General features: G+C 34.4%; 1 protein-coding gene across 2 annotated transcripts in view; it reads left to right on the forward strand.

Annotated features, from left to right (window-relative positions):
* AEBP2 (AE binding protein 2) overlaps positions 1 to 11,811 on the forward strand; it is a 52,023-nt gene extending 40,212 nt beyond the window's left edge. Inside the window, exons 6-9 of one of the 2 annotated variants that reach the window (XM_069807848.1) lie at positions 3,894 to 3,961; positions 7,966 to 8,079; positions 8,342 to 8,408; positions 9,722 to 11,811. In XM_069807848.1, coding sequence (XP_069663949.1) covers positions 3,894 to 3,961; positions 7,966 to 8,079; positions 8,342 to 8,396 — 237 coding nt within the window. In that variant the 3' untranslated portion in view covers positions 8,397 to 8,408; positions 9,722 to 11,811. The remainder of the gene's footprint in view (positions 1 to 3,893; positions 3,962 to 7,965; positions 8,080 to 8,341; positions 8,409 to 9,721) is intronic. The other variant, XM_069807849.1, reaches the window with a different exon arrangement.
* Positions 11,812 to 12,207: the final 396 nt, after the last annotated feature.

The raw sequence follows: 12,207 nt of genomic DNA on the forward strand, positions 1-12,207 counted from the left end.
AGTTATCAATAAAGCCTTTTTGAAGAAACGTTTTTTGCCATCCAGGGTTCATCTTTGACTTCTTTATGTGTTTTTTTTCTGCTTAGCTTTTTTTATTGGAGTCAAATTCTTGGTACTTTGATTCCCTGAATTGTCAGATGGAGAAAGTCAAGCATTTCCATTTAACCTAAAGAGCAGATACTATACTGATTAAAAACCGCAGCTTATAGGTTACCCTGTCTTCCATGCCCCCCCCTGTTTTTTGAAATGGCTAGAATTAATTCTCTAAAATACTTGAATACTAAAGTGTTCTTCACTGTTTTTAGCTTTTTCAGATATTTCAGTTCAGCAATCACATGTATTGATACTAGTTTTATGTGTTTTGAAATCTTGAAACTTTCAAACACAATAAGTGAGTAAAGTAAGACGCATACCAATTTATAGGGTGAATTTTTTTTCATCTTCCAGAAGAGGTCAGCAGAACTCCATTTCTGATTTGAGACAACTCTGATGCACGTTTCCTTCACAGAGATAAATTCAAATTAAATTTCCCTTTTGTTTCTGGGACAGTGCATGAAATTTAAAGAATATAGTAAGAGTCTTTTTCAAATAAAGCTGTACTGAGCATACATCTAGTGGCTGAATTAAATTTTTAAATGAAAAACTTAAATGGACTTGAGTTCTTTACAAAATATTTTTAAGTCTTCAAAGCATCATTATTGCAGACATGCTAGACTTCTTCCATTTCATTTGTAACTCTTGCAGACTTGACTATAAAGCTCTGATTACTAGTGTCAAAATAGCAAATAATTTTTTCAATTGCTTTTTGCAAAACTTTTGCAATTTTGCATTTGTCTGCATCAGAGCTGTGTTTCTGACTCTAGCCTGCCTAGCGTATGGTAAAATTTTCATTGCACTAATTGTGATAAAATTGAATACTTTTTATATTAAAACTTTTTAAAATTTTACAATTTCAAAATATATGTGGGAAAAAGCAATGACAGCTATAGATGCCAGATTTCTGTTGTCGCCTAACAGAAAGCTAGCATACTACTTTAATATTAAACAAAGATAGGCTTGTTCCATATATATGGAAAGAGGATCTTCCATCCCAGTCAAAAACAAGTGAATTGCTCAGATTTTGAATATTGATAATTTAGTAGGGACAAGAGAAGCCAATGATATGGGGAAAATGTCTGCAAAATTCACATTGGATACAAGTATATCTCTCTCTGTGAAAGCATCCTAGCTATAACTTTCATAGTTTTCATGTATTATATATGATTAGCTCTTCTGTTATGAAAAAGGTTTTTTTTTTTATTTTCTACTGCAGAAAGTTACTTTATCCTCCTGTCAAACTTCTGTGTGTGTGAGAAAGCTGGTTCAAGCCCTTAGTTTAGCACTGATTGCTTGAAGATGTTACTAGGGCTCTAGAATAAGAAAATGGTACTTGCAGTGGTACAATTCAGGCAGTACTTGAATTGCCCTAAATTTTGTACCTTGAATTTCTTTTGCACATCAGTGTTTCATTTTTTTTGAGTTTTTACAAATATCTCTCTTTTCAGTGTGTTGATGGTAAGACAGGAGACTCCTAAATTTTGTACTGAAAATGAGAAATTGTTAATGTCAGTTTGTACTTTTTTTTTTTTTCTCCCGGTTGGAGAATGCGGGTGGCGATATTGGGTGGTTCTCACAGAGATCTATGGTGTTCTGGAACCACCATGAATTATATTGTAAATCCCTGTAGAAGCAGTGCTATTGATCATATGATAGAGGGACAGCAACCCCAGCTTTAACTAGTACTTAGATGTAATATGCATCTGTGTCTTGCGTGGGTCCCCCGCAGGGCCACAAGTCCTGCCAGAAAACCTGCTCCAGCGTGGGCTCCTCTCTCCATGGGGCCACAGGTCCTGTCGGGACCCTGCTCCAGCGCAGGCTTCCCACGGGGTCACAGCCTCCTTCGGGCACCCACCTGCTCCGGCGTGGGGTCCTCCATGGGCTGCAGGTGGAGATCTGCTCCACCGTGGACCTCCCTGGGCTGCAGGGGGACAGAGGGACAGCCTGCCTCACCATGGTCTTCACTACAGGTTGCAGGGGAATCTCTGCTCCGGCGCCTGGAGCACCTCCTCCCCCTCCTTCTGCACTGACCTGGGGTCTGGAGGGCTGGTGCTCTCACATGTTCTCGCTCCTCTCTCTGCTGCTGTTGTTCTTTTTTTTTTTTTTTCACCCTTTTTAAATAGTTATCCCAGAGGCACTACCACCGTCACTGACGGGCTTGGGCCAGCGGTGGGTCCGTCTCAGAGCCGGCTGGCATTGGCTCTGTCGGACACAGGGGAAGCTTCTAGCAGCTTCTCACAGACGCCACCCTTGTAGGTGTCTCTCCCCCACCCCCTGCCCTGCTCCAGCCTTGCCATGCAAACCCAATATTCCAGTTCTCATCTACAAGCATATTGATACCGTCAGATATCATATATCTGTATTAATAATCTGGCTGTTAAATCCATGGTCACTTTTCTCGGCATCATTTTTGTTTAGAGGATCACTGCATAGTTGTAAAAATAAAACTTTAAACACATTTGTGAATTCCTTGAAATGTAATGACTAAGTTTAATATACCATGATATTTAGTTGTGGGAAATTGGTTTGGTTGATGCAGATTATGGACTTCAGTATTTAAGTTCTGTATGCATTTTACTTTAGCCTTTTTCGTAAAGATCACTTGCCACCCTTCTGTATTTCTGTGCTTTAAAGGTTCTCTAGTAAACTTTTGGAGTTTACAGTATCTGCAGTGACTGTGTATAGAATCTTTGAAAGATTTAGTAAGCTTTTTATGCTCAGAGGTGCGGAAAGTGGGAGAATTGGTGTTTGAAGCAAATAGGGAAAATCTGTATGAAGTATTGTGACGTAGTAAAGGAGAAGGTGAGGGTAAATCAGTAGAAGAGGAAGCAAATGGCTTTTCCCTGTGTTTCTGGATACTGTAAATTATTGGGGTACCTTCTGAATGCTGGTGTTAAAGAATATATTTGTACCTGAATGAACAATATCTTTTTTATACTTTCTCTGTGTGGATTTCTAACTTTATCATGGCTAAAGGTGGGAGTATAGCTTCAGGGTCCTTCACCTGAAAACTATTCTCTGTGAGAGTATCTTATGTGCTGGTCTACTGTGAGCTAGTATGAGAAACTGAGAAAGGAGTTCTCACTTCTTGTCCAGGACCTTACCAGGGGAGTACGTATGTTCTGCTTACACTCTATCAATTGTTCACAGGTTTTTGACATGTCATTTGATTTGTCATTCATATAACAACAGTAGCAATTGTACTCTCTACAGTGTTAAGGGTCCCTGTTATGTATGCATTAAACAATCTGTCAGCCTTTGCCTCATTCAGTTCTTCGTTTAGGTATTGAAAAGCAATGAGTAAAGGTTAATTAGAAAGTTATACGTATGACGTGTCCAGATGTTAAAGCATTTGTGAGAGAAAATTTTATCCTTATGCCATGCTATAATTAAACTATAAGCCGCATCAGTTTCTCACACCTTCTATAGATGTCTTGTGGAACTACATGAGCATATTTGTAGAAGAATGTATGTTCTTCAAAGCTTTTGGAGTAGCTGCTTAAAAATTTGAACTATTTTAAAAGAAAGAAGACTACTTACAGGATGCGTTTTGTGGGTTTTGGTTTTTTTTTTTCAGGGATCACTCAGTAGACAAATGTTAAAGGAAAATATTAAACCTTGCCAAGAATGGCTTCAGTAGTGAAATATACATTCTACTTATATATAGAATTAATAGAACTTTCAAAGAGTAAAACAGTTTGGCTTTTATGAATGTCCAGTTGAACATGAAGAACAACAGTTTTTGAGAACAAATCTGCATATTTGGTTTTAATTATGATTTATGTAATTATTATCAGGTAATAGCTAAAAGAAAAGAAGATTCTGGAAAAATAAAACTCTTGCTTCATTGGACACCAGAGGACATGTGAGTATATTGCTAGTGATACAGGACTTAAATGGGGAAGGATTTACAGTGGGGTAAATGAACTGTCTGTTACTAAATTATGTTATACCTTTGAGTATTTAAATTAAAGTTCATGTTGTAAAAAATGGGTTTTAGAAAGTAATCTAGAAGTTTAAAAAATAATAAGCAATGCTTCAATTGATTTTTACTTTAGCTTTCAAGTCTTTAGACTCTGATACCAGTTCGGGTAAATTTGAAGCTGTATTTTTGATGCATTTTGTCACTATGGGTGTTAATAACAAAGTCCTCTAATTATTCAGTGAAGAGTTCAGGTTGGTTTTTCCAGCCGTATACATAAGGAAATTTATCACTGAGACAACTTTGTTTTACCCGCTGATTCATCATGATCCTGAAATACTTTTAGATACTGAAAAATGTACAATCATCAGTGTAACAGTAATACTACAAGAATCTTTGCCTAGCTGCCACAATTTAACAGTGTAATAACCACAGTTGGCCCTTTAAGGTATCCATCTCATATTGCTGCTTCTTTGGATTCTCCCATGGAAGCTTGGAATACTCTTCCAGCATGTTTGGCTGCTTTTTTTCTCTTCCAGCCCACCTCCCTCAAAGTTCTGCCTCGTTCCAAATGGGTAGCCTTGTGTGTAATACAGGATGAAGGTACTTCCCTTGGGTAGGCTTGGGACATGTGAAGTAGTAAATGTACTTTAGAAATAATTTATCTATTTCTTTGAAATAGCTGAGATCTCGTATCTTTCTTCTGACACAGAAAAGAATTTTTATGTAAATACTTTGATCTTAATTATATGGAAAAGTAGAATGAATGTTTTGTTTCCACTATGCTGTAGGAGAGCAGTAGGCAGAGTAGTTTTAGGAGAGGCAGTAGGTGTATGCTCCATGTCTTCCACAAGTTTTAAGGTGATTAACTACTTTCCTTTTAAAGGTAAGAATAATTATAATGGAACTTATTTCTTGGATCCATAATCCTGCATACCGATTCCTGGATCCATGGTCCTCCATACAGATGAAGTTACTAGGATGTTTAGTTCACATTAAGATGGAAGTTACTGAGACGTTTAGCTCACGCTGAGGTGAATAGCTGCATAATTAGGTAGGACCTGCAGGTTTAGAGGCTCTTTCTTAAAAGGAACTTGAGTTTTACCAGGAAGATATCTCTAAATTGGTAGAATTGTTTAGGTAAGGATATCTAAGCTTCAGATGAAATAGTCATAGTTCATGCAATTAAATTTTAGAACAGGGGGATCTTTTAGATTCAGTGCTGCTTTTAAGTGAGTGAGTGGGATGGTGATCCTAAGCCTTAGCATAACAGAAATTTACCTTTGCTTTGGTGGTTTAAATTAACTCAATTTTGTAGTGTCCCGAATTAGCTGTGTGCAGTAGTGTGGACTTGGCAGTGTGAATCTATTATAACTTTTATTTGCAGAGGACTAGGGTTGCTCATAAGTTATCCACAGCAACATTTGGCATTTTGTTGCAATTTTAAAGTGTCTTTAGCTTTTGCTGCTCGTTGCAGCACTTGTAGACTACAAGTTTCGATTCAGTTTGGGAGAGAATAACTAAAATATTCTAGTAAAAAGTGTAGTTTCTTGCTTCCTTTTAGGACAGCTGGTAATACTGCATGTAACAGCTTTCTAAAATTGTTCTTATTAAAATATTACAGATAAAGACAGTTAATGGCATTTTAAGATAAAAAGCATTTTTAAAAAGCATATAACACTCTGGGAAAATGAAAAGTAAATAAAAAATCACAGTACTTTTTTCCTAATACAGAGTCTAATGAGTTTTTTGCTCATGCAGATGAATACAATATTAGAATCTCTGCATTGGAGAAGACAAGTTATTCACTAATGTTAAGACATCCCTGATAGAATGTAGATTTGGTTGTCAGGTCAAAGGAATAACGTGTTTTATATTTATATTTCTTGCCTCTTGATTGGGTTAGGTAGACGGTATATTTCCTGTACCGAATGATGTAGTTTTGAATTATTGAGTGTTGAGTAGATTCAATTTCATCTTGGTTATTACAGTTAAGAACAGCAAATGCAAGGTATCATTGCTCATGTCATCCATCTGTCTTACACAGTGAATGTGTAAGACACTTGCACATACATACACTTTAGAAAAGTTGGATACAGTCATGATGATTACTTTCCATTGTGCTGAGCTGTTCATCAGCCTTTCAGATGGAACTGGTAATAATGATTTAACTTTTTCTACTCTGAGTTGTCTTGAGAAACTGTTAAACTGCTCCAGGTCATCTGTACATTAAGTAGTTTTTCAGGAAAAGTTAATACTGGTCTTTAACCTGTTTCCTATACAAGAGGGAAATAACTTTTAGAGCAGGAGTTCATTCTTTGTGCCAGTACTTCTTAGCTTACTGAGTTGTTGTCTTTATATTTCAAATAGTCTTTGCAAGTGAAAAGTTTTCTTATTTGCTGTTTGTATCGCTTTGCATCTTCAGCATATAGCTTCTACTAAAAATGTCTTCCAAATATTGCTTGTCAAAAAAAAAATATTTTGGGTTTATTTAAAAAAAAAAAGTCTTATGATGTTTTTTCACCTTTCATGATCCATATTAAACCTTAGTAGATATATGGATTGCCTCCTGGGTAGTCCCCCCCTCCTTTACCTACTGGGATAGAAGTTCTCTGTTTCATTGCATTTTTTGGATGGTTTACCCAAAAAATTGAATTTGACTTACAGCTAACTTTCATTTGCTGAAAAATAGAGATTCAGTTTAATAATTCACGAAAGTCTGTAAAATTGCATATAACTTTGGTCAGAGAAAGAACTGTTTCATTTAGAGGGTCTTAAATATTGAGTTTCTCAATTTGAAACTTGTTTTAAAACATTAGAATTCTTAACTACAAACTTAAACTTCTTCCCCAACCTGAAATTAATTTTTGGCTCCTAGGTCACGTTTACAAAAAAAAAAAAAAAAAGTCTTTTTGTGGGCTGAAAATAATCTTAAGGGGTTTTTGGTTTGGGTTTGTTTTTTATTTTCTTTCTTGGGGGGTTGTTTTTTTTTCTTTTTTTTTTTTTTTTTTTTTCCAATAGTGGAAGCAAAATGGATCACTTGTTTGTTCTGCACAGCCTTGATCAATGCTAACTTTTGGAAGGAGGCAGGAAAGCGTGTTTTCAGTAAGACATTCATGACCTCTGCAAGCCCAGTGCCTCTCATAAGAATGTGTTACCTGAAAACCTCAGCAGGGCCTTAAAAACACAATGTGGTTTCAGTAAAAGAAGCAATAATGCAATAAGGCACTCTGAAGTAGGCATATTTTGTTTCAAAGACTTGAAGTACGAAACGTGGATCAATTGTGTATGTTATCTCCAGCCCTCTTCCCCAAGTTTCACTGCAAGTGGCACTGAAACAACAATTCCCTTTAATGTGTAAAGACTGAGTTTTATTCCATCTCACAATGAGAACGGTGACATAGCCAAAATATTTTGTGGTGATTGTCTGGATTTCCTGAGAAGATAATCAAACAATTAACTTCAGTAAAGTGGGAACATTTTGACATTGAAAGCTTTGAACTTGGAGCAAGCAATTTAGTATAACTTGAAGCTCAGTGCCTGCAGTATATGGTGGCCTTTACTTGCTTTTTTAACAGTGTCAAAGAATTTTATGTCCAGTTAAATAATGTATTTTCAAAGATCTGTTGTTTTACCTGCTACCCATTTTCACATTAAATTGTTAAAATAGAGAATGTAGTGCCATTATCATTGTATGTTTAGTTTAGTATTCTTCTGGAATAATCTAAAATCTGTTATGTATCTTTCTCACACTGAGAGAAAAACTTTGAAGTATAATATGTAAAGATTGGCTGTCTTTTCCTCACTCCAGTGAAGATGCTTTTTAACCAGTGAAATGTGAAGATTACTTTAAAAAACTTCATATGTACTAGTTTACCGCATAATTTTATGGTAAGAAAAACGGTTGATCTTTTTTGAATATTTTTATTTTATTTATTTATTCATAGTCTGCCTGATGTGTGGGTAAATGAAAGTGAGCGACATCAGTTAAAAACTAAAGTAGTACATTTATCAAAACTACCAAAAGATACTGCCTTGCTTCTGGACCCAAACATATACAGGTAATGTCCTAATTTTGAAACTTTCCTTACTTAAATATAGTCTTAAGCCTCACTTAACTTTTTGACGTTGGAAAATCAGGATTGCTAATATATTATACACCAGACCAGGGAGCTTCAATCCTGTCAGCGTCCAGGAGTTAAGTTCTGAGGTCTTAAGTTGTTTCAGAATTACTTAACTTCTTGAACTGAACTCTAGTTACTGAGAAACGGGGAATGTTTGTATTTACCAAGTGTATTTTACTTTTTTGTGCTTGGTGTACAGAAATTCTAGTAAAGGAGGTACATACAGTGGAATCCTGAAAGATCACTTCTGTTAAGATCACATACTGGTTTGTATACCAATTTTTTTAAAGTCCAAATTTATCTTTACATATTTTATATTCAACTGTAATACATGCAGTATTACCTTGAAATCTGTACTTGTATACAAGTACTGTTATTTTTTAATACGAGATTCTTTAGAGGGGGACAGAAGGGGACAGTACATGTTACTTGTCTTTAAGCTGCATTCACATTTGTGTTTTTAGGACTTCAGATTGGCTTCTAATCCATCTTGTTTCTAATAATCTCCTGATTTTCCTCCCCCCCTTTATTAGTGTGCTCACATAATTGTCAGTACCCACAGTTCTGTGTGTGTACAGTTTTTAAAGGTAATCTGAAATGCTTAATTCACTCTTCAAGTTTTTGAACGTCCAAAGATACATATTTATGGACTTATACTAAAAATCCATGAAAGTGGGTTTGGGGAAAAAAAGAAGTTTTTTCTGCCATAAACAGAAATTCAGTGTTCCTACGTTTCTTCTTTAACATCTAGTGACCTAGTGTCTAAAGGAGTAACTAGAACACTTATCTGAGGTCTTGATATGTAATAAGCCTTTCAGTTCACCTTTAATATTCAGTGTATTTCACTAATCAAATTAATGAGAACTTGGTTTACAATATGAAAATAAATCATCATACTATATCTGCTATCTTTGTAAATGTAAGTATTTAAAATACTTACTTTTAGTATATGAATTACTGATGTTAACATTAAATCATAAAAAAGTTATGAGGAAATTGGATTGTGTTTTTTAAAACTGCTTAACACAGTGACTGTTTTATAATCTTATTTAAGTGTTAATTATTTATATATTGATTACCTTTGCAGAACTTGACAATTATTTTGATTTGAAAAGGAAAAAATAACCCTTTAAAATAAAAATGTAATGGACTTTGGGATTAAGCCCCTGGAGAAAAATGAGCAAGCCCTTCTACCTCTCCCAAATAAAATTAAGGTCCCCTCACATAATGTTGTACAGATTTTTAGCAGTATAGATCAGTGTGTGATTAAAAAGAGCTTTGGGACCAACTGTGGGAGATTAAAGAAATAAAGTTGAAGACCAAAACTTTGCAAGGGGAAAAAAGTGGTTAAGGGAATTCAGTGACAGCTATAATGTCATGCTAAAATGATGACTCCAATAGAAAGTTTGAAATAATTCTCTGAAACGTATGCTAATATGGGATCATTTAAAATGGCTTTCAGTTTTAATCAAATTAAATGAAAGTAGATTTTAAATAGTCATAAATTCATAGCATACACTAGCTGATCAAATTTACATCTCAGGGTCTTTATGTAAAACTGTACTATTTTCTTTTACAGAACAATGCCCCAGAAGAGGTTGAAGAGGTAAAAACCAAGCAAGTGGGGACACCTGCAGTCTTAGTCACTGACAATGGATTTAGAAATAAAGTTGCACATTAGTCAAATCCCATCCTTTTTTTTTTTTTTTCTTAGATAAGTATTTATGCTTAGTGTAAACATTCTGTGAATGAAGTTGATGCTTCCGTGGAATATATTAATATATTACTGTATATCCACATTTTCATGGAATGGTACAGTGGGAGACTGAGCAAACACTCTTCTGGCAACTTAGTGGAACAACTAAAAGGCTTTGCATGCTTGCTTCTTTAAGCTGCTTTTTTCTTTAGTGAATACAGTAGTTTATATTTGATGAAAAGAAAAAGTAACCATCACCATTTATTCACAATTCCCAGGAGAACTGTTAACAAGCTATTAGTCTTTTTGTCAATGTTAACTAAATATAACATATGCCAGACAATAAAACAGCTACCAAGGGATTATCCTGTTGCCCTTTGAGTATGGTGGATAGTAATCATTTGTCATTTGTAATCTCGTGTCCTTTTGCAGATCCCTAAAATATGTTGGATTATAATGTTTAAACAAATGTTGATGGAATGCTTGTCTTTTCCAATCAACTATGAGTACATATAGTACGGTTTAAAGATGTTAAGAGTGTTGCAGTACGTCTGACCCCCTTTTCAGGAGTAGTATAGTATGTTAATGAGATCTGCTTTTATGTGATCCGTATCAATGGACGGTTTTTGAAAAACCTGTACTTAAGCAGTTAGTGTTATTGGTGTTTTATTTTACTTTTTTGACCCTTTAGAATCCCCATTCACTTGTAAAGTATACTTTTTTATTTGGCCTAATGTTTTCTAGATGTAAAGAAAATGGTATTTTTTAAAAAAAATAAATCTAGAAATTCAATCCTTTATGCACCAAAGTTGGCTTTGAAAAGGAAAGTAAAATCATTTTCTTGCTTAATAAGCAAGAAGCCGTGGATTTTTTTTAACTGACAAATAGAGATGTGTCTAACCTGTTAGTCTTTGTATGGAGACAAAAATGTTGCATATAGATAATAGGACATTGCTTGTAAATATTTCAGCAGATTTGTAATATATTTTTATATTATGAAATGTACTGTAGATGTTTTTCTAGAGGCATGAAAGTTAAAATGTATATATTACGGTAGAAATAATATTGAAGGATATTGTAATTCACTAGTGCTGCCAGAAGAATTGTTTAAAAAAAAGCACCTTCCTTAACAATAAAAAACCCCCTTCTTTTACATACCTAAGGGACTATATACTACTGTTAATATCTGTTGTAAGAACAAAAATACATTGAACATCCTTCCCAGAAATCTTAGAGGGATGAATAGTACCCATAATTAATTCATGGCACTCCTTTCTAATAGTGAACGTGAAATTAGTTTTTTCCTTACTATTGGAAGGAACTAATATGTAAAATTTGTACGGATATATGCAGTCAAACTGCAGAGTTAGTCCTCCTTATTTGGGAGGAATTTACTACAGTGAAACTAATAACCAGCAGTTTTTACACTAAATTTTTATTAAATAGAATAAAACTTAAAGTAACCCTTTGGTTGCAGAAGTGAGCATATCCTAATATAATACAAATGCATTCTGCATTGGTACTGACACGAGAGTCTTGCTTAGCTCCAGTGGGTTAAAAATGTTACTTATATACACAAAAAAAAAAAAAAAATCTTATCAAACGAAATGAAGTGCAGATTAAAAGCACCACTAATATAAGATGTTCTGGAATGGTTGTTTAATAAGGGTATTATTCATAAAATCTGTAGTGATGTGACTTTATTTTTGAAAAAATGCAGTGTTTTGGTTTTTTTTTTTGCTTGAGCACTTCACCTACTGCTTTTTCTGTACCTATAAAGTAATCCGTAATCTTTGTTTCTTTTTTTGAATTTGTTATAAAATTGCCAAATAGAAGTGTTTCAGATATAGTTTGTATTTGTATTTTTTTAATTTTATTGCTTCATGAGTTTCTTGTAAGTCATTTATAATTGACAGATGATTGTAGACCTTGCCTGAGTATTTTTTCTAATAAAACAAAGCAAACAAACCTCATTAGCTTCAAAATTGTAAGATTTGAATGAAGTTTTCAAAGATAGATATAAAATTGTCACTATCTATTTCCTCTATAACACACGTACCTTTACAAAACGGGGAATTCATGGATTCAAGTCATGTATTGTTCATGGAAACTGAATTTCTTTTCTTGGGTTTGAGAAACGTATTATCTGGTGTTCTCATGGTACAGCTTCTGTCTTGGAAGGAAAAATCAGTTTAAATTCAAAATATCTGTGAACAAATGGATATGTTGGAATTAATTAAACTTTCCATAGTAGTAAAAGGTAAGTGGACTTTTGGCTGGTTTATACCTTGAAGTTATCAAAGTGAATTGCTAAAACTATTTATGCTTGAAAGTTGTTTCTGTTCTACAAATTATGTAATTATTTGGTG

The sequence above is a fragment of the Haliaeetus albicilla genome, chromosome 19 (assembly GCF_947461875.1).
Source record: "Haliaeetus albicilla chromosome 19, bHalAlb1.1, whole genome shotgun sequence".
Classification (NCBI taxonomy): Eukaryota; Metazoa; Chordata; class Aves; order Accipitriformes; family Accipitridae; genus Haliaeetus; species Haliaeetus albicilla.